The sequence below is a fragment of the Giraffa tippelskirchi genome, chromosome X, assembly GCF_054371585.1.
Source record: "Giraffa tippelskirchi isolate mGirTip1 chromosome X, T2T-mGirTip1v1.2.pri, whole genome shotgun sequence".
NCBI classification, from domain to species: domain Eukaryota; kingdom Metazoa; phylum Chordata; class Mammalia; order Artiodactyla; family Giraffidae; genus Giraffa; species Giraffa tippelskirchi.
In genome coordinates this window covers 99722597-99745257 of record NC_137289.1, presented here as the reverse complement: position 1 = coordinate 99745257, position 22661 = coordinate 99722597, and the positions used below count along the sequence as shown (strand labels likewise).

The following is a 22661-nucleotide window of genomic DNA, read 5'->3' as shown; positions in this document are numbered from 1 at the left end:
AAGCTACTCCCCTGCCAGGCCTCCTCTGGGTTTGTAAGGAGTGGGTGAGAGGCTGCTGCTAGAAGCCAGGGCAGGCAGGGTGGGAGTTGAGCAGCAGAGGCTGCAGCACTGGGGGAGGCTAGGTAGAGCTGGTACAAGCGGGGCGCTCCTGGTCCCCTGGCTCCCTCTGGTGGAGAAAGAGGGGAGAGAGGGGCCTGGGCCCAGCATAGAAGGGCCCCTCGCCCAGGGGCATATTCAGCCCTCCCAGCTACCCTGTGCGTCTGTCACCACAACCCACGTTTTCCAGCCAAAGAAACCGAGGGCTCAGAGAAGTGAAGCAACACTACAGAGGTCACAGAGCCATGAGACAGACTCCCAAGCCTGGGAACTTGCCCTCTACCGCAGTTGATAGCAGCTGTTATGTCCACCCCCACCCATGTCATCCCCCCAGGATCCCCACATCCTCCCGCACTGTCTCTTCTGGACAGGTTCCCAGATGCCAGTCTGCCTTCTGCTGTGCTCTGGGTGTGGCCTTCCTAGTGCAGCATAGCGCATGATAAGGCCCGACCTCCTTCTGGCCTCTGGGCCTCTGTATGTGAAGTCTTTGCTTGTTTTGTTTGTCTGTTTGGTCTTTCCCCCTGGAATTGCCACCCCCCCCCCCGTCGTGATTAGAGAAGATCTCTGTTTTTGTTGTCGATCATGGCCTGGGCCCCCTTGCCATCCTGGTGCCTGGAATGATTTACAGCCATGCTGGGGGCCACTGCTGAGTCCTCCACGCTGAAGACAGCTGCATTTCCCACTCTTTTTGCCTGGGCCCAGCTCTGGCTTTGCCGTAGGCAGTGGTGGGCTGAAGCCGGTTTGGTGGTAACTCTCCATCCTCTGCCCCCCCACCCCGCCCACCCAGCAAGCTGTCTTGCACTGGGGGACAGCAATCAGCAGGGCCAGCCTGGTGTTCTTGTCAGGCAGGGCAGTGCTGGTCTAGGCACTGATGTGGCGTCTCCTGTGTGCAGTGGACTGACAGTGTGCTCCCTGCAGGGGCTGTGGATGCTGGGGGGCAGGGAGGGAGCCCAGGGAGGGGCCCTAGGGAAGTCTGTCTCCTTTGGGGTCTTGGACACTTTTCCCGGGGGGGGGGTCCTCTGCTCCTTCTCAGGAGGGAATACCATTTCTCTCCCTGCCACTGTGTTGGGAGCATTATAGTTGTGTGGGAGGCAATGATAATGTCGAATTGAATGAGAATTACAGGAATCTTGCTTCTCTGTCTAGATCTGGGGCGAGAATGGGGCTGTTGTCATCCACAAACATTTCTTGGCTGTGTGCAGAGAGCAGGAGGGGCCTCCAGGCTGAGCAAACACCACACTCTCTGTGCTTGAGATCCCCTCACCCCCTCCCCTGGCCAAAGACACAGGGGACCAGACCTGACCCATCATAGTGCCGGTGCTTAGGACAAAATGAGTAGCACAGGCAGTGAGGAGTGGGGGCCAGGACCCGGGGCAGGGGGAGCTTTGAAGAGAGTGGGTATCACCTGGTGTTGGGTGGATGAGTAAGGAGAAGAAGACCAAATCCAGGCTTGCCCTCTGCTACTCTTTCATCTGTCCCACCTCTGCCTCCCATGGCCTCTGAATTTTCTGGGAGCACAGAAGAGGCCTGGGGCATGGAGAAGGGGCCACACATGTGCCGAGTGAGCCTAAATTCTGTGTGCCAGGCACCACCCTGTGTGGTTTTATGTAACAGTAGCCAACATTGTTTTAACCTGCATTTACTGTGTGCCAAGCACTGTTTGTTCCAAGTGCTTTCCGTATATTAATTCATTCAATCATCACACGAATCCCTTGATGTATTATTGATAGATACTGTTGTTAAGTCCACCTCACAGATGAGGAAATTGAGGCCCAGAAAGGTTGGATAACTTCCCCAAGGTCACTCAGCGCATAAACGGCAGAACTAAGAAGGAGTTAGGAGTCCAGGTGGCTGGACTCCAGAGTCCATCCACAGCATTCTCACCCACCATTCCATGCTGCTTCTTATCTCATGCACAGTCTGTGGCAGGTGGGTGTTCGTGTTATCCTCATTTTTCAGATGGGAAAATGGGAGATCAGAGAGGTACGGTGACCTGTCCAAGGTACACAACTGCATGGCGCCCAGAACTATCTGGCTACTGAGCCTTTGGTCTACCATTGCCTCCTGCAGGTGGGCATGAAGATGGTTTAACATGCTCTGGGTGTAGCTCTGGGCTTCCACCCGCAGAGCTCCTGGAACCACTGCTTGAGTCAAGCTCCCTCTCCTGGTAGCCTCTTGGATTTTGCCCTCCTGCTCTTGTTCCCTTGGGCCCCTGATGAGGTACAGCCAGACCAAGCTTTCTGTGGGGCTCCAGCAGTTTCCTGCTGTCCTGGCCTATAGGAGAAGGTTTCAGACAGCTCTGCCTGCCATGCATGGGCCCTTTAGGATCTTGCCTTTCTCCTCTCATCTTTTTATAGTCCCTCTCACACAGACTGAGTTACAGCCAGCCTGGCCTGTGTGCCCCATTGTCAGCGCACTCAGCCCCCTGAGAGCCTCTGAGTCTTTATTATTATTATTTTGGCCACACTCGCAGCATGCAGGAGCTCAGTTCTCCAACCAGGGATACAACCTGAGACTGCCCTGCATTGGAAGTGCAGAGTCTTAACCACTGGACCACCAGGGAAGTCCAAGCCTCTGGGTCTTTGCTCATGCTCTTCCCTTCTCCTGGGCTGTTCCATCCAGTGCCCAGGCTGCACTCCACTGCTGTCACCTCTCCCGTGTTTGTTCACTGATCTATCCCTGATCCTTGAAATGAGTACTTTGTCCCTCTTTACACCTTTATTTGTTTATATCTTGTATCATCTCTACTAGCTTGAGGGCTCCTTCAGATTGAGATTTCATAGATGTATATCACATGCATGTTGGTCAATCCCTCTGCTAGGTGCTGTGGGTGTAACTGAAGGAGCTAGAAACTTGGAAATGCATGGCGGAGCACATAGTAGCTGCTCAGTAAACGCTGAGCAGAAAAATGAATGTCAGGTTAAGTCCTGGGACGCTAACAGCCAGGGGTGCCTAAGGTGTTCTTCCTTTCAGGACTCCTGTAGAGAGAGATGACTCAACTCCAGAGTTCTCTTGGCTTCTGTGTGGCTTTTTCCTCACACTCCCTGGAGCTGTTTAGCCTCTGCCCTCTGTGTTCTTCCCACTTACCAATCTCCCAGTTCGTAGGATGTCAGGGTAGCAGAGTCAGATGAGACTTTAGAGACATTTAAGCCAATCTGCTCACCATTACCTGTCCTTCCCATACCATGGCTGTGTCATACCGTGGTCTTCTCCCTCAGTGCGAGACCTGTCCTGAAAGGGGCAAAGAGGCCTGCATAGGAGTGTGTGCCATCTGCCTCATCCAGTGGGAAGTTACTTATTTAGCCACCAAATCTTTATTGGGCTCTGACCCTGGGCTGGGCACAGTATCTTGGAGTCAGAATAAGACAGCCCTTCTAGCTCATTCTCTGCTGTGTTCCCTGGCAGAAGAATCAACACTGGTCACAGGGAAGAAAGGTGAGTAAATGACTTATTCCTCTTTTGCAGTAAGCAATTTAGGGCAAGATCATTCGCTAGTTACCCTCACTTCCTTGTAGTGTTGGGTCTCTCTCCAGGCATCCGTGTTGAAAAATACTCATGCAAGGATGCCCGTTTTATTGTTTGTTTGTTTGTTTGTTTTTTTTTTGCTTTTATTTATTTATTTTTTTTGGCCACACAGTGTGGCATGTAAGATGTTAGTTCCCCAACCAGGGGTTGAACCCATGCCCCCTGCATTGGGAAAACAGAGTCTTAGACACTGGACCATCAGGGAAGTCCCAGGATGCCTGTTCTTAAGCACTTAGGAGCTGAAGTTCCCTGGGACCTTTGAATTTAGAAAATGTGGTGTTGTGGGAATGAGGACTTCACGTGACTTAAGGAAAGTCACTTAACTTTCAGAGCCTTCTTTTTCTCAAGTAGTAAATGGGGATAAAACTGTATTTTCTGATGGGTGAAATTCCCATTGCCCCTGCCCTCCTACCCCACAAAAATGTATCAGAAACTTTCCTGACTGTCTAGCACACTCAGCAAGGTCCTGATCAGGATAGAAAACTGAGGAATAAAGATGGAAAATAATATGTGAGCCTGCCCTGCCCTCTAGAGGTGGAGTGTTGCAAACAAAACAACTCAGCCAAGATTGTCTCATCACATCCTTTTCAAAACAAAGATGACCACCCAGGGCTACACAACAGATCAGGATGATTCTTCTAACATTTTAGAGGGAAATTTATCACAATCATCACCTGATATGTACCATTTCACTAATGTCAAATGTATTTGTAGCTGTGATATATATGTGTATGTGTGTGTGTATATATATATATATATATATTTTTTTTTTTTTTTTAAGGATAATAAGACTGCATATCTGAATGAGGCTTGTGACTTCCTGATGGATTCCAGATGCAGTTTATTTATTTATTTTTTAAATATTTATTTATTATGTGGCTGTGTTGGGTCTGAGCTGTGGCACGTGAGATCTTCCTTGTGTCATGGGGGGATCTTTCATTATGGCACACAGATTCTCTACTTGCGGTGCAAGGGCTCAGTAGTTGTAGCACACAGGCTGAGTTGCTCTGTGGCATGTGGGATCTTAGTTTCCTGACCAGGGATCGAATCCATGTCCTTTGCATTGCAAGGCAGATTCTTAACCACTGGACAGTCAGGGAAGTCCCTCCAGATGCAGTTTAGTGCATTCACCTGAAGAAAACCTATATTTTCCTCTATAGAACCACTTTAAAATTATTGTTATTATATCTGTGCTAAAAAAAGTACATAATTTCTTCCTTCCCTCAAATTTCTTTATAAAACTGGGAGGCATCTCTCACAACTGTACACCTGCTATGCTAGGCAATTCATAAATGACCCATTTTGTGATTATTGTGAGAATTCAGTGAGATGACAGATACAGAAGTGTTCAGCAGAGAGTGTATGTTTACTCAGCTATAGGCATTTTTATTGTTAATAATAATAACTTTGCAAAATTCTGTGCCATGGAAAGACAGGGGGAGAGGCCATGAGGGAGCTCACCACATTTCTGAGAGAGAGAGAGGGCTGTCCAGTGAATATTGTACACCAGGGATATGCCACAGCTTGTGCTGTTGCAGGCAAGGGAATTCCGTCATGGATAGTATACTCTTCTTGGCTTCAGGGAGCTCACAGTCGGGTGGAAAAGACAAATGTAATGTGGGTCCTGTGTGCTATGCCAAAGGGGAACACAGGAGGCCATGGGTGCCCAAAGAAGGGACATCTACCCAGACTGTTGGGGAGGGTTTCCTGATGCCTGCTCTGAGGCTTGGAGGATGAGCAGGGGTTACATGGGTGAAGCGGGATGGCATCTAGGTCAGTGGGAATTGGGAGCCAAAGGGTAGTTAAGGCAGAGGGCCAGCAGGGTATATGGAGGTGGGGAGGGGAGCACATTTACCAGGTCAGTACAACCTAGAGCACAAACCAGGAAGATCCAGAGAAGAGTCTGATGACTTGGCTGGCGCAGATCAGGAGGACACTTGAGTAGCTGCATGAAGAGCTTTATTCTGTTAGGAATTGAGAACCAGCACGGAGTTCTAAGCTGAGGGAAGAGGTGTGTATTGCAGAGTATGGGGTGGCTGTTGACAGCCATGTTTTGGAGAGATCTCTGCTAGATCTCTGTACTTTGAGAGGTAGACTAGAGGGCATCCAGTGATGAGGCTGCTGTGACAGGCTAGATGAGAGGTGGCAAGGCCTGAACTTGGATGGTAGGAGTAGAGATAATCTACTGGCGGAGAAAGACAGTGACAGCACATTGATAAATGCTGTGACATAGGAGAGTGTAAGCAGGGTTTTGATAATATCAGAATCACTCAGCTCAGGCTGTTCATTTTACAGATGAGAAGACTGAGGCTGACAGAGAGAGAAAGGACTTAATAGGAGGCCACTCCATGTGTGTGAGCAGAAGAGCTCTGATTAGAAATGCCACTCTAGTGTTAATGCCAGTGTTTAAAGCATCATTCCTTAAACGTGCTATTTTCTGCCTTGAAATCCCGTGAAGGTGGTAGGGATCATTATCTTTGTCCCGCAGATGAGAAAGCCGGGCCTCCAGGAGGCTGGGTGATTTGTTCGGGGAGGAAGTGATAAAGATGATGCATCACCTGAATAAAGGATCTCTTGCTTCAGTGGGAGACAGACCCTGTGCTCTGGTTCAGCCCCTCAGAAGTCAGATTGGTTAGATTTATAGCTGGGGTCTGTGGTTTCCTTTTCTAGAAGCACCCAGGCCCAACCTTCTTTCTGACTTGGAAGTCCTCATTTAATGTGACTGAGGCAGCTCAGAGGCAGTTTCTGGCTTGGCAGCAAGGCCCATAATCCCCCTTCTTCTGTTTTCATGGAAGAGGGTTGGCCTGTGTCACCACTGTGTCCCCATTGCCTTGGGCAGGGTATCTCTAGCCTGGGGGCCTTGGTTTTGAGGCCCCCCTGGTATGAAATGTAAAGAATGAGCTTTGGTTTGACAGAAAACATCAAAATTCTGTAAAACAATTATCCTTCAATTAAAAAATAAATAAAGTGGGAAAAAAATGAGCTTTGGAGACAGGCAGACCTAAGTTTGAATCTCGGCTCTGCCCCAACCAACTGGGTTGGGATCATTTCACCTTCTCTGACCTTTGGTTTCCTCGTCTGGAAAATGAGATGACAATGCCCATCTCTCAGGATTGACCAAGATCATTTGAATGGCGTTCCCTGATACTTGTATGTGCCTAATAAATAGTCATTTCCAGGGGAAGAAAACCAATGACATAATTGTCGATTATGCCAAAATATATGCTCTTAAATACTTCATTTCATAATCATGATATTACCTAAGATTTTTCAGTTTTTGTAGGAGATAAGTCATCCAAATACCTGGAGAGCAAATCATTAAAATAGGACAACTTGAAGTTTAACAAAACAAAACCAAAACAAATCAAAAACAGTCATTTCCTTTTCCCTCATGAAATCTCCCATGGACAATGACTTGAAGAATTCAGTGCTTGGCAAAGGTTTGCTTCCCCTGAAAATGGCTGTATTTCCTCCTTCCTAATATGAGGCTGTCATGGCTCATTGTATGTTGCTTTCTGCCTCAGCTACCAGTTAATTTGAAGTACAGCTCTAGCATCTTTGTTGATCTCTTTTTCTGAGTTCTTATTTTCTAGTTCAATTTTTATTCTTTCCTTATCTGTGTTATTAGAGTAAGCCACCTCAAATCCTTTGTGACTCAGGCAGGTATAAATAACTAATGGGTGTAAACAGTTGAATGAATGGAAGGCTGACGAGGCTGGACTAGTGATGGTGGGATTTGAAGGGGACCAGAGAGGGTGGTGCAGGCTGGGGCAACTGAGAAGGCATCTGTAAAGGATGATTGTGATACTGTGAGGAGTCGAGGGGTTAGTTAGGAAAGAATCAGTCTTTCACTCGCCTGTCTTGCTTCTGCTCTAGAAAGAAACATAGATTTTGGAGAACAAGACCTCACATCACCTTGGGTCATCAACCGCCCCACTTTGTATGGACTGTGTGGGAGACTGGGGTCCAAAGAAAGAAGAAGGACTTGTTTTTTAAAAATTAAATCAAAGCAGTACATATACACAATTTTAAAATTATATTTATTTACTCATGGCTGTGCTGGGTCTTCATTGCTTTGTAGGCTTTTCTCTAGTTGAGGCAAGTAGGGGACTAGTTGTGGCATGCAGGTTTCTTATTGCAGTGGCTTCTCTTGTTGTGGAGCACAGGCTCTAGGGCTTCAGTAGTTGCCACACATGGGCTCAGTAGTTCTGGCCCATGGGTTTAGTTGCCCTGCAGCATGTGGAATCTTCCCAGATCAGGGATCAAACCTGTGTCTCCTGTATTGGTAGATGGATTCTTTACCACTGAGCCACCAGAGAAGCCCCATATACATGATTTTTAAAGGGCAGATAGTACACAAGGACATATATAGTAAAAAAAAAACAATGTCTCCCTGTCCCCCACTTCCCAGCCTCCTGAGTGGAAGTGTTAGTCACTCAGTCGTGTCCAACTCTTTGTGACTCCATGGATTGTAGCCCTCCAGACTCCTCTGTCCATGGAATTCTCCAGGCAAGAAGACTGGAGTGGGTTGCCATTCCCTTCTCCAGAGGATCTTTCTGACCCAGGGACTGAACCCAGGTCTCTTGGAATGCAGGCAGATTCTTTACTGTCGAGTCATCAAGGACCCAACCCCCAGAAGTGACCACTTCTACCATTCAGGTTTTCTGGTGGTAACTTCATATCTCTAAATAAACATGCTTTGATGCTAATTTCTTCATTTATCAACTTCAAAAATCATACATCATCTATTGACTTCTTCCTTGGATGACATCACCGACTCGATGGTCATGAGTTTGAGCAAGCTCCGGGAGTTGGTGATGGACAGGGAAGTCTGGTGTGCTGCAGTCCATGGGGTCGCAAAGAGTCGGACACGACTGAGTGACTGAACTACTATGGCAAGTGAGAATTTAGCTTATTTACAACACCTGACTTTTTCTCCCCCTCCCAAACTTTAATAGTTATATTACTATTTTGGTCCTCTATTAGTTACCTTTGTAACTTTGTTAGGTACAATTTAGACTAATTTCTTGTTCCATCATTTGCCACAGTATCTCTTGACCACTCAGTTTATAAGATAGAGCTATTAGTGCCCCATTCTTCCTTCTATCTCTCCTCTGTCTTTCCACCTCCCACTTTCTATATTTTCTGTACTTTCACATCTGCAAGATTGATTACATTTGCATTCTGTTCTATAACAGTAATTATGTCTTCAGTGATTTTCTGGACAAATGAACTTTAAAAGTTGACCACCAATACACTGTGTTTATGTGATTATGACTATGTCATATTATTCATTGCAGGGTCAAATAGTGTACTATAATTACACCTCACTTTTCATGGGTCCACCGTTCCAACTTCTGTACTCCTAGGAAAATTTTCCTAGCATCAAGATCAAATGAATTTTCCTTTCTTATGCTCTATTAATTGCTCGAAGTCATGCCACTTTTTACTTTGTTTCATATCTGGACCGGGATTTTCCACCTTATCAATCTATTTAGACTTTCCACCTTATAAATCTATTTATTTACGTGCTTACTTAAACTTACTGTTGTGTGGGGTTCCTTGAAACCGCAGGATAATCATAGCACATCTTCTGTGGACATTTTACTTGCAGATTTTTTAGGAGGGTTTTTTTTTTTTAAACTTCTTACTGAAATATAATACGTATACAGAAAAGTGCTCCTCATATCACAAGTGAATAGCTTGGTCAGTTTTTTACAAGCCAAGCCAATGTAACCAACTCTCAGCTCAAGGTCCGTCTTTCATTCATGCTCCCTGGTACTCAGTGAGCCCTTGCAACTTGCTGCACCTTGTCTTTTCTTACATAATTTCTTTGGTAGTTTCCTCCCCTTCATTTTCTCCGTTTTCTCTTTCTGAAGTGTCTGTTAGTTGGATGTTGAACTTCCTGGATTGATCTTCTAGGCTGCTTACCTTTTCTCTCATAGTTTCTATTTTCTAGTTTGCGAATGAGCTGATACAAAGCTGAGTGAGGTGTCTGTATATCCAACTGGCTTGTTCATTCCCCGACCTTATTTTAGGTGAGCCACCAGGAGCTGGCAGTTGTAATGGGTGACCCCCAAATGCCAGAATGAAAAGCACTTTATTCTGGGAGCAACAACATGCCACTAGGTGCCCTAAGTAATACCACAGAGTCTAATTCCTTTAACCAGTTCTCTGATATTTTGCCTAGGGATGAAAGCCAGGCAGCTTGTGTTTTGGATCTGGGAGTTGGGGGGAGGGCATGGGGGAGGATTTCATGTACTTACCTTCAGTTTATGCCCTCCATTTTCAGCCCCCAATCACGCCTACTCTCCTTCGTACCTACCATCTTCAAGTTTGGATTCTCTCTGGGCCTCTGCTGGCCTGATTGGCTCCCTCTCTGGCTGAGACCCCCGAGTGGTGTCGCTGGCTTTCCTTCAACTGTAAACACTGTTCTCTTTGGTTTTTGCTCCCAGAAATTTATTGAAATCTCTCACCTATTGATATCACCTTCTTCCATCCTCTTCACTGTTACGATTTCATACCTTATTTTATTCCTTCTCATTCTTTTTAGCTGGGTCCTGACAGAAGAAAGAGATAAAGATTTATGCTTTTGAGGTCCAAACTAAGGCTAATGCGACTTTTAAAAATGGTTGTTTTGCTTTCTCAATCCAGATTGAGATGGAAAATAATTAGTCAACCCCCAAAATACCCAACTCTGTAGGCCTCATTTTGGCATGTATTGCCTCTGGCTCTAGGCCTGTCATGAGCATTCCTGTGGCAGTCTCCTGAGCTCCTTTTCCTCAACCTCTGCCATCTAGACCTTGCAGTCAAGAGAGCCCTCTGCCGAGGGGCTGGAGACGTGGGTTCTGACCCCCACCCTGCCACTGCCTCCCTCTGAACCCCCAGGCCAGTCCCTCCACCTCTCAGGATGGCCTCACTGTGACTTGAGAGGATCTGAGTCTGCTGTGAGCTGTGCTTTGGCAGAATTGGGTGGGTGCTTGGAGAACAGCCTGGCCTCCTTTGCTTAGGCAGTGGGAGCAGGTGGGCCAGCGATGGGCCCCAAATGCACAGGAGGGGGCTTTGAGGCTGAGCTGAGGCTTCTGCAATAGCAGGCTGCTCTTGCTGCTCTCCCTTCCACCCACTTTCTCTCCCATCATGGCTGAACCTCCGTCCTTCTGCCTCCAGCAGAGGGAAGGAAGAAGGGAGGGCTGGAGAGCCAGTTTCATTTTCATTCTCTCTCTCTCTTTTTGTCATAGTGCTAAGCTGCTTTGGGCTGCGGTACCTGCAGGTACCTCACCCCACCTTCCCTTTTGGGTGCCCCCTTCCATCCTTGAAGGTTTGTCTCTTTCAGAAGCACCCGCTGAATGCTCATGATGTGGAGGGGGTATCAGAGCCAGGTGAGGGAGAGAGGCCAAGCTGGGGGAGACGAAGTGCTACCTAGCTCTGGCGTGACAGAAGGAAGCCACAGCTGTAGCAATGAAAAGCACTGGTTTTGGAATCAGACGAACATAGACTTGAATCCCGATTCCACTACTTATTATTATTTGTTTGACTCTAGGTAAATCACATTACTGCTCTGAGCCCCAGTTTTCACACTTATACAATCAGAAGAATAATAATGAACTTGCACAGCTGTTATGAAGATAACACAAGTCCTGGACCATTATAGGTGCTTAATAATCACTTTATCCTTTTTGGATTATTAGAAGGCAGAAATGCTAAAGACCAAATAAAGCCTGCTTTAGTGATTGAAAGGAGAGGGAGGTTAGAAAGGCAGCATTTGCCCTTGTCACTCCTTAGGCCAAGCCCCAGGGGCTCCCCTGCAATTATACAATGAAGTTCACACTCTTGTTCAGTGCTGTTTTTATTGTAGTCTCTGCCTGTCTTTTTTCTTTAAAATAAAAATGTAAAGTGATACTTGCCTCTTTATTTTCTGAAGAAGAAATTTGAAAAGGGATAGGCAAATATTTCCTTTGAAGTACATAGCAATCTTTATCATCATCATCATCATTGTCATTCCAGGACTTTTCAGTGAGTAATGGTAACAAATGACTAGAGGAAGAGTAATCATCAACAGAAAGATAACTGGCAACTGAAACCACTATGGCTTTCATTTTGTTTCCCCACCACCATTTTGGCCTGTGGATCTTGTGGATCCATTCAGTGTCATGTGGATCCATTGCTAAAAATGTTATCCAACAAGGTTTCTGATTTGTCCTGAGGTTCATCTAATTGTTATCCTCTTTAATTAATCTTATAAGATTTTCTTGCATATCACTATTACCTCTTCCATATGACTTCTATCCTTGCCTATTTGTCTTTTCTAGGTCTGATTCCTGGCTCAGATCGCCCCTTAGAAAGGAGTCTTCCCTCCACCTGAACTATCTTTCAAAACGTTTTAACTTTGGCCTTCTACATCATCATGATTTAGATGACAGTTGAACTTGGAAGGCATCTTTGCCTCTCTGCTAGTGCTTTTCTATTTCCTGGCTGTCACAAGTTGGTTTTCACACCACTTGTGGTCTAGGAAAGCTCTCACGTGCTCCTTGGGTCAGGCCACAGTCCCACTCATCTTTGTAACCACTCTGTTCCCTTCCTCACCCTGCATTCAAACTGTACCGAACTGTCTAGGATACCCTTGGCAAAGTGGACTGCTTTGTGGTTCCATGCCTGTATTCTGGCTGTTCTCTTGGCTGAGAATACCTTATACCCATGTCTACATGGCGGATATCTACTCGACCATTGAAGAACATCTTCACTCTCTCACTGTTTCAGGCACTTGGAAACAGTGAACAAAACAGATTTATGCCCTGCGGAGCTCACGTTCTAGTGTGTGAATGTATGGGATGGGGACAGAAAAGAAACAGACAAGAAGATACAAAACCTGTCAAATAGTGGTAAGTGCTATGGAGAAAAATAAAGCTGGTCAGGAGGATGGGGGTGCAGAAGGCCCAGTCAGCCCTACCGTAGCCAATCTTTGCATGCCCATTATTAAGCAGACTTTTCTCATTTGAGCATTTTCTAATGTTATTATGTATTCATTACAACCCCAATCCTTCCAACAACTTTATCAGTACTGTTATTATCTTTATCATATTAGTAAACAAACTGTGTCTTAGATATGTAAATCATATAGTTAGGAGGGGCAGAGCTAGGATTCAAACCTTGACCTGTCTGACCACATAACCTGTACTCATAACCTCTAAGCCATTGTGCCCCCAGTAAGCCTTGCAAGAACTCTCTGAGATTGGAATTAGTATACCTATTTTATAGTTGAGGAAGCTGAGGTTCAGAGAGGGGAATGGATTCACCCATGGTTGTACAGCAAATAAATAGATTTGAACCCAGATCTGTCTAACACTCAAAGCTAGCCCCTTCTACCAACGTTGAGGCCTAGGGACCTATGGACTTGCCTGCTTCTATGTTTATGTGGCCCATACAAGGTACCGGTTGAGGCCATTGGCCCTTTCCCCTTCTCTCACCACCTGTAGCTCATAAGGAACCTTGAGATCTATATGGATATCCCAGCCCACATCCAAGCCCTGACTATTTTCCTTTCTCATTGGCCACCCTAGCACATGGACCTGGATAATAAGACCACACAATTCCTACAAGTCAGCTCAAGAAATATAGACAGGGAATTCTGGGTTCTGAGTACCTGAGTGCAGTCTAGAAGGCAAAAGGCCAGAGATCCTGATGGGCTTATTCCCTTGCCCCACAGACCATTTACCTCACAAAAAGGAGCCTCTGAAGTGTGATATCCAGTGTAGGAGCGTCTGTTTCCCAGTACAGCTTATGATATTGCAATTTGTAGTAAGCTGAACTCCATGATCCTCCTCCTTTGGCTTCCTGAACTAGGTCCTGCTTTGCAGTGGGGACTGGGCCTTCTGTGTCTCTGGTCAGTGAAGGCCAAAGCCTTCCTGGGTCCTCTTCACAATATTTAATTTATGAGTATCTTGGGATTCTTATCTTCATTTCTTAGGAAATTTTAAAAAAATATACATTTAATGCATTCTGCCATTTGAAAATTTAGAAAAGTAGAGGAGAAAAACATTATCCATAATTACAACACATAGAGGCAGCTACTCTGAACATTTGATGTATTTCCCTTATTCTCTGCATTCTTTTCATATGGTTGAAATAATACAGCAGGTACAATTTTTTCTTGCTTTGTTCACTTGAACATTTCCCCATGTAATTGCATATTCTTTAGAAGCATCATTTTTAATGGCAACCGATATACCATAATGTACTTAACCATCCTCTCAATGTAGGGCATAGACACTGGGCCTGTTTTTTTTCACTGGTTTAAATCATGCTGCAGTAGGCATCTTTGCACATAAGAGCTTTTAGGGAACTTAGAGCTTTTAGGGAACTGGTCTTGTATAGGAACAATTGTATTCAGCTTGTTTCCCTTTCTAGATGGTCCCTCTAGCTAGGTCTGATTCATACTTGTAGTCATTCATTTATTCATTCATTCCATCCCCACATATTTACTGTGTACCCCTGTGGATCAGACCCTGGGAACTGGGGCACAGGCATGACTAAGACACGGCCCAGACTGCCAGGAGATCCCAGTATGCAGGGAGAGCCAGACTTGGAAATGGACACTTTCTAAACAGTTTGATCAGGGCTGTGATAGAGGCAAGAAAAGGATCCTGTGGGAGAACGGGGGGAGGGGGGGTTCCTCATCCAGGAGGGGATATTAAGATAAGCTTCCTGGAGGAGGTCTTGCCTAAATGAGTCACGGAGGATGAATAAGAGTTGGCTGGAATAAGAAGGGGAACTTCCTGTTAAATACAACAAGTTGAATAAACTATTTATCTCTGCTGCTTTCACAAATTCCACTGAAATATGAGTAAAGGAATAAAAAAGGTAGAAACATGAGGTCTGGGATGCTGACCAGAAGTAAACTATTCCACACAACGAGCCCCAGAAATGCTTGGGGATCAGAGATACCATGAAGCATGGAAGCAGGATGAGGCACAGAACCAAAAACAGGGAGAATATTGAAAGTCTGTGAACAAACCGTGTTGGCTCCTCCCCAACCCCATTCAGTCAGAGACGCCCCCTGCCTCTACCGGCTCCATCTCTGAAGATGGAGGGTGATTCTTGGGCAAAATTGAAGTTATGAGCCTCTGGGCTTGGAGACACCAGGCACAGTGGAGGATGGGGTGAAACAGGGCTGCAAGCAAAGTAACCTGCACCCCAAAACAGTGGAACTCCAACGTCTTTCCACTTACCTACTTCAGGACACCAAAGTCAGGAGCACACAAGAGAAAAGGATTCTTCTCTGGGGAAACTGAAAGACCCCAGACAAAGGCCTCTTAAAGATGACGTTTGGGAGTCTTCCATCCAAAGAATAGGCTCTTAGTCCATTAACTCTCTAGTGAAGTCCATCACCTGGCCAGCTCCACCTACACACAGAGATTGTTAGTGTCATGGGAACTGATCACCAGGGCTCACCAGCTGAGGACCCTTAAAATAGGTATATTTTCATTTCATGTAAATTAAACCTTAATGTAACTGACATTAAAAAAAAAAAAAGGCTTAGGTAGCCAGAGATGCATCAGGTAGTACAAAGCTATTTGAGGAAGACCATCAACCTGCAAGAATGACCCCAAAAGTAAACAAACCAAAAAAAAAACTTGGAGCAGAGGTAATGAAGGGAGGAGAAGATACCTGGGAAATTTAAGATAACGAGAGCCAAGTCAAAATTTCAGCCGAAGGATTAGAAAATAAAAGTTGAGGAAGTAGCCTAGGAAGCAGAAAAACAGGACAAAGAGATGGACAACAGAAGAGAAAAGATGAGAGCATGGGAGGATCAGCTGAGGAACTCCAACATCCAACAATAAGAGTTCTGGAAATAGAGTATGGAGGAAACAGCAGGAAGGAAAGGATCAAAGAACATGTCCCAGAACTGAAGGAATGAAAATCCCACCGAGTAACCAGCAAAATAAATGATAAAAAGACCCCCACCAAGGTACACTGCTGCACAAGTTCGGAATAGCAGAATAAAGAGAAGATTCTGAAAGTTTCCAAGGGACTCCAAGTGTCCCTTTGACAGCAAGGAGATCAAACCAGTCAGTCCTAAAGGAAATCAACCCTGAATATTAATTGGAAGGACTGATGCTGAAGCTCCAATACTTTGGCCACCTGATGCAAAGAGCCAACTCATTGGAATAGACCCTGATGCTGGGAAAGATTGAGGGCAAAAAGAGAAAGGGGCAGCAGAGAATGAGATGGTTGGATAATGTCACCAACTCAATGGACATGAGTTTGAGTTAACTCCAGGAGATAGTGAAGGACAGGGAATCCTGGCATGCTGCAGCCCATGGGGTCACAAAGATTCCGACATGACTGAGCAACTGAACAGCAATAGCAACTAAAAGCTTCCAGAGAAAAAAACATATAGTGTACTAAGGATCAGGAAAAAGAATGGTGTTGGACTTCTCAATAGCAGCACTGGAAGCTGGGAGACAATGGAGCAGCATTCTCAAAATTCTGAAGGACCATAACTTCCAACCTAGAAGCCTATACAGAGTTGAATTATCAATCAAGGGTGAGAGCATAATAAAGACATTTTCAGACAGGAGATCTAAAGATTTTATGTCCTAGGTCTCCTTTCTCAGGACGCACTGGAGAATGTGCTCCAGCAAAATGCAAGCATAGACTCAGAAAAAAAGGCCAAGAAATTGAGGAAGCAGAAAATTAACACAGAAGAAAACTGAAGGAAATCCCAAGGTGATGGAGGAGATCTTAGGGCAACTTTGTGCAGGCCTGGAGAGCAACCAGTCTGGATTGCAGTGAGGACGATGTCTCAAAGGAAAAAGAAAGTCTGATGGATTATGGGATGTGTCAGATTGCAATGAGAGGAGAAATGCACTCCTCACAGAGTTTGGGGAGAATTGATCATACAAATGAAGAAAACTGGGCTTCCCAGGTGGCCCTAGTGGTAAAGAACCCGCCTGCCAATGCAGGAGACGTAAGAGACTTGGGTTCGATCCCTGGGTTGGGAAGATCCCCTGGAGGAGGGCATGTCAACCCACTGCAGTATTCTTGCCTGGAGAGCCCAATGGACAGAGGATCCTGGCGGTCAATGGTCCATGGGGTCGCAAAGAGTCGGACATGACTGAAGCAACTTAGCACACATGCATGATTTGTGCTTGAGAGATGTTCCTTTAGCAGCCAGTGAGAGAAGGTGGTTGTCCATTGAAGAGACTTGCAGTTAGACAAGTTGATGTTTGGGAGATGAGGTCGCTGGCTGTGCCAGGCCGGGTTCTTAGCTTTTAGAGATGCTTCTCTGGACCAGGGCACACCCCTTTCTCCTCAGGACACTTTTGGGAGGAGCCCTGTACATGGTAGCTCTTCAAGTCTCCTTTAAAAATATGTACCTTCTCTTTGTGTCCAATCTCCTTTCTGTTGGACAACTGATCTTGTAGACATGTTGCCCAAATGCTGTTAAGAAACTGTCTCTCTTTTTCAGGTAACTGCATATCTCATTTCTGATGCATTTCTCATAGCTCTCAGAGGACAGCCTTGTTTATGTAATTGTGGGTTGTTGGGAGAGAGGCACCTTATTTCTTCCCCAGGTACTCTTTATAGATGACTTGGAAGAGCAAGATGAGAGGCAGGGGATCCAGGAGGCGAGAGCAGAAACCCCAGTATGGCATTTCAAAGGCTTATAGTCTTTTCAGTTATTCGGCCCTGCTGTCCCTGTACGTCCCCCAAAGGTTAAAACTGTCAATATTTTGCCATTTATTCTCCCATCTGCCAGATTGCCCCTTGTACCTGGAAGCAGCAACATCAAAATCCTTGGTCTCATTACATGCCTGAGTTTTAGGTTCAGTAGGGATTCCCTGGTGGCTCAGATGGTAAAGAGTCTGCCTGTAATGTGAGAGACCCGGGTTTGATCCCTGGGTCTGGAAGATCCCCTGGAGAAGGAAATGGCAACCCACTCCAGTATTCTTGCCTGGAAAATCCCATGCACAGAGGAGCCTGGCAAGCTACAGTCCATGGGGTCACAAAGAATCAGACACTACTGAGCGACTTCACTTTCTTAGGTTCAAAAAGTATTGTCACTATACTCATAGACTTCAGTCAGTTACTGTTTATTGAGCATCACTCTTGAGGATGGGAGTTAGTATAGCCAAGCCTTTTGAGAACTCTGGGGTCCAGGCCAGGCCCCCCTACTTGTGTGCTATGGGGCAACTCATTTCAACTTCTGTGAGTCTCAGTTTCATCATCTTAAAAGTGGATGAGTAGTTCCCACTTTGCAGGATCAAAGGAGGTCATGTGTCAAAAGAGCCCGCCACCTTGCCTGGTACATAGTAGGTGCCCAGTGATTGTCCATGTGTCAGTGCTGCTGCTGCTGCTGCTAAGTCGCTTCAGTCGTGTCCGACTCTGTGCGACCCCATAGACGGCAGCCCACCAGGCTCCCCTGTCCCTGGGATTCTCCAGGCAAGAACACTGTAGTGGATTGCCATTTCCTTCTCCAATGCATGAAAGTGAAAAGTGAAAGTGAAGTCACTCAGTCGTATCTGACTCTTCGCGACCCCATGGACTGAAGCCTGCCAGGCTCCTCCATCCATGGGATTTTCCAGGCAAGAGTACTGGAGTGGGGTGCCATCGCCTTCTCCAATGTGTCAGTGCAGATGACTATGTACATGGCTTATGCCCTAAAGTAGATCGAGGCAGGGGGCCAGTCTGTGAGCAACTTGAGGGCTTGTATTCCTGACTTTGGGCCTGGTATATAGTAGATAGAATATGTGTGTGCTGGAGATTTTGGGGTGGAGTGGCGAGGAGACCAGCCGGCCTGGAACAGAGGGTTCGTGTTAGGGAGAGACACTGAGGGGTTTAGCCTTCATTCTGTCGACAGTTAGGGAGTCATTGAATTAGGCCCATCCAACCTGGTACCTGCAAATGATTGAGCCAGGCCTCAGAAGCAATCTTGTTGTGGCAGGGTGAGATGGAAGTTTTAATAAATGTGAAAAGGTGCTCCGTGGCCCTAATCCTCTGTCCCTTTAGGGGGCTGCAGAGGCTAAAGATTGGACCTACTGTTGTCTACCATGCCAGGCTGAACCTCACAGCCACCCCACCCTCCTGTCCCCCTCCCTTCCCCTGTCACGTCATTTTACAAGTGAGAAAGCTGAGGCGGGACATCGGACAGTGCCTTCCCCGGGATTATATGGCTAGTAAGTAGCAGAACTGGAAGCATTGGCCTCACCCACTGTCTGTGCTCCTGCACCCGAATGCTTGCCTGCCCTACCTGGCTGGTGGGTGCTCCATTCACTCTTCCAGCAGATACTCACGCTGAGCTCTATCTCCCTTCCCCAAGTGTCCCTCTCACTTTGCACTTAGCATAGATGATTCTCCCCTGACTCAGGTCCTCACTAAGGTTGCTTCTCACTTTCGGTTCTCCCACCTGAGGACAGAGCCTGTGATGTGTTCATCTCTGTCTCCTCTGAAGTGGGGGTTGGGGTGGGGAGGGAGGGGAGAGAAGGAAGAAGAGGACAGAGATGGGACAAGGAAGTCGCTTCACACACTCTCCCCACTTCTTCCTAGCACCCTGGTTCTTCTTCCTTCTCTTCCCCACCCCTAATGACAGCCCCAGTGTCCCTCCCCTACACACACACACACACACACACACACTCACACACACACACCTTGTTTTAGGGAGGAATAGCCGGAGGAGTGTGGTTCCGATTTCACTCATTCTCTCAGTCCCCTCAAAGCTGTCCCCAATGCTATTCTCTTCTCTTGTCCTTCCTTTGCCTCTGAGGGGGCCTCACAATGAAGAAGGCAGACCAGTGTAGTAGAAAGGACCCCAGCAGCTGACTCACTCACCCTCTCAGCCTCATTTTCTTCATCCGGAAAATAAGCAGGTTGGACCAGGCAATTGGCAAAGCCTTTTCTGTGTTGTTAATAATACCTGGCATTTGTCTGCTGGGTTCCAAAGGGCTTAATCATCCTACCAGCCCTGCAGGGATTGGCCTCGTGTTACAAGTGGGGAGACTGAGGCTTAGATTCCAAGCAGAGAGGTGATTTGCCCAGGTCGCAGGGCTGGTAAGTGGCAGAGCCAGTATCTGAGGCTCCATCTCTCTGGGTTTAAACCTCGGACTCTGCCCCTGCCCACAGCAACTCCAAGGAAGGCTCCTCACCATGACCCAGTAGGCTAGAACATTGTTGGTCCCTGGTACTTCCTTGACCTCACCTCCAACCACTCTTCTCCTCACTCACTCCACCCTTACCACACTTTCCTCCTCCTTATCCCAACAACTGGCCAGCCCCTCCTCCATCTCAGGGTGTCTGCACTGGCCATTCTCTCTGCATGAAATGCCCCACCCCTCATTTTCATGATGCGTAAAAGGTGTCAAGGCCACTGTGTAGAACAGAGGGAGGAAAGGAGTAGAGCATATACTGACTGTTGTTGGTTTTTTTCTCTGTTTCTCTTTCAGATCTGATGGTGAGAATTCCAGAACAGTCAGGTCAGTACCTCCTTTCTTTAGCAGTAGTTGGGAGATGGGGCAGGAACTGGGGTGGGGGCAGGGACTGGGTTGAGGGCCTCTGGTTTGTCATTTCAGGATCCATGGGAAGGGCGGGGGCCTACTCCGGGGGTTTTGTCCCATTAGTATTAGGGGTGGGGATGGAATGGAGTGGGAGGGCCAGGGTGAATGTGGCAAGCGTGGGGAGGGGGTTGAAAACTCTTCCTTAGTCTTTCTGACCCTCACTGACTTGGGAGCTTGACTGAACACTGGAGCGGCCCATGTGGGAAAGCTGGATCAGGGACCTTCTCCCTCTCTCCTCCCAGGAGAAGGGGACACAAGGGAAATGGAGCTTCCCTTGTCTGGCGTTTGTGCTGCACCCTGGCCTGCACTAGCCCTGAGTAGTGGGGTTTGGATGGACTTTTTGATGTGACACAATCTAGACATTAGAAGTATACCTTATGGTAACCAGTGGACTTTTTTTTTTTTTTGCATGCTTGGTGAAAAAGGCTTACAAGCATTGCTGAGTTTTCAGGGTGTGATCCATCTGCCATGTGAGGAGGTGGGGGTCAAACTGGGATAGAGACAAGGACTATTAGTACATTTCCCAGGCCTTAACCCATCAGAAGCTTCATGCAAACACAAGTGTCAAGGAAAGGGACCATGTAGGAATGATGGGGGACTCAGGATATGGCCCAATTAGGCAGCATCCAGGCCAGGGGTAGGCCTCTGAAAGGAGATGGGTCCCAGCAGCAGAGGCATGAGATGGGTCACTCAGTTCCAGTCAGGGCTGCGACTAACATACACAGCACCTATGTGAAGAGTAGAATCCACTGAGTGGATCAATTGGAAGAATGTTCCCTTTCCACTGGGCTCCTGCAGCCCCTCACCAGGGTTCCTGGCTCAGTGAGCAGAGCACAGGTTGAATTTCAGCAGCCCCGACTCATGCCCTCTTGGCTGTAAAGCCTTGTGCAAGGCACAGCTTGTCCAACCATATGCAGCAGCCCAGGTCCTGGCATCCAGGCAGTGGATATGGGAGAGGCAGAGGATCCCAGCATTCAAACGGAGGTGTGTTAATTAGACACGCTGTGTCCTAGCATCCCAGGCAGGGGGTACGGGGTGAGCACACTGGTGTCCTGTGCCAAAGTACGGGCTGTGGGATGGGAGCACACTGGGGCCAACAGGAAAGCGGGAAGCGTGATCGATGCAATCAGGCCCAGTGTCCAGGTAAGGGGTATATGACGAGACACAATTAGTCCCAGCCTGCAGCCAAAGAATATGGCCTGAGCACAACCTGTCCTAGCATTTAGGAAGGCACTGGTCTAGCAAAGAACACTGATTCCAGTGCCCCACTGTGGGTTTGGAAGAAGACAACTTGGGCTGACTCTGAGCACAGGCCCCCAGGCATCCCCATTGATTTGCCTGCGACTTGTCAAGGAACCCGATGGGAGGCGTCTCTAGCTCTTCCCAGCACAGGTGTTCTGAGGACCTATATCTCAGGGCATTTAATAGCATAATCATATATCATATGATAGTGTACGTTGGCCCTTTACGACTCACAGAAGTTGTCAGGGACTTTCTTTCGTTTGATCCTCCCAGCGACACTGTAGGTGGAAGCTGGTTTGGCCTTATCATCATTCTTTTACAGTTGAGGACACTGAGGCTCAGGCTGGTTATAGGTTTTACCCACAGCCATGCAGCTAATTTATGGCTGAGCCACCACTGCAGGAGCTCTCAACAGCCTTGCAGATAATAATAGCCATCTCATCCTCATCCTAATATTAGTAGTCATAGCAGCTATCTTTTGCTCCTCACCTACTAAGAACTCTGAACATGATCTTATTCAATGCTCACAACAGTCCCATTAGGCATGGATTGTTACAGATGAAGAAAACGAGGTTCCCCAGATGGTCAGCGCCTTGCCCAAGGAAATAAGAGCAATGGGGCAGGGCGGCATCACTCTGACTCACACTCTGGGCCGCCTGCTTCCAAAGCTGGCATTTGTTTTACTAAGATGTGCTTCCCGACATCCACCCTGGACCTACAGTCAAGGAGGCTACAGGGACCTTGAGGACTCAGCAACTGTGGAAGCAAGGGTCAAACTTGGATTGTGGAAGGGGCTGGCCTAAAATAGCACTTGGGGGGCAAAATCTTGTAAACATGGTGGGAAGATCCTTTAACTTGGAACCTGGGCTGGCTGGGATCATCTGAGGATGCTCTCAGGCCCCACTTGTAAATTCTTGAGCTCATTTCAGTTAGGCATCAGGGAGAGCTTCCTGGAGAAGGCAGTGTCTGAGCTGGGTCATGGAGGACTGACATGCGGACTTTGTGTAAGGAAGGCATCCTTGGAAAAGAAACCAGTAGGCATCAGAGGTGAGGGGGGCTGGGTGGGGGCAGTTGGTCAGACTAAAACAGATCTGGACAGGAAAGGAGATGTTAAAAGCTCCTTAACAAGGGACTAGTTTGGTTGGGGCTGGGTCACAGACACCTTCTGTCATCAGTGAGAGCCAGGGAAGGTTAGAGGAGGGAGGCTGGAATCTGCAACATGGATCTGGGCAAAGGGTTTCATTTATG

General features: G+C 47.1%; 1 protein-coding gene across 4 annotated transcripts in view; it reads left to right on the top strand.

The window, feature by feature from the left end:
- Positions 1-22661, top strand: part of IQSEC2 (IQ motif and Sec7 domain ArfGEF 2) — a 77729-nt gene that overhangs the window by 3556 nt on the left and 51512 nt on the right. For 3 of the 4 annotated variants that reach the window (XM_081567000.1, XM_081566998.1, XM_081566997.1), the window contains exon 2: positions 20061-20090. The exons of the other annotated variant lie outside the window; for it this stretch is intronic. In XM_081567000.1, coding sequence (XP_081423126.1) covers positions 20061-20090 — 30 coding nt within the window. The remainder of the gene's footprint in view (positions 1-20060; positions 20091-22661) is intronic. 4 annotated transcript variants of the gene reach the window in all.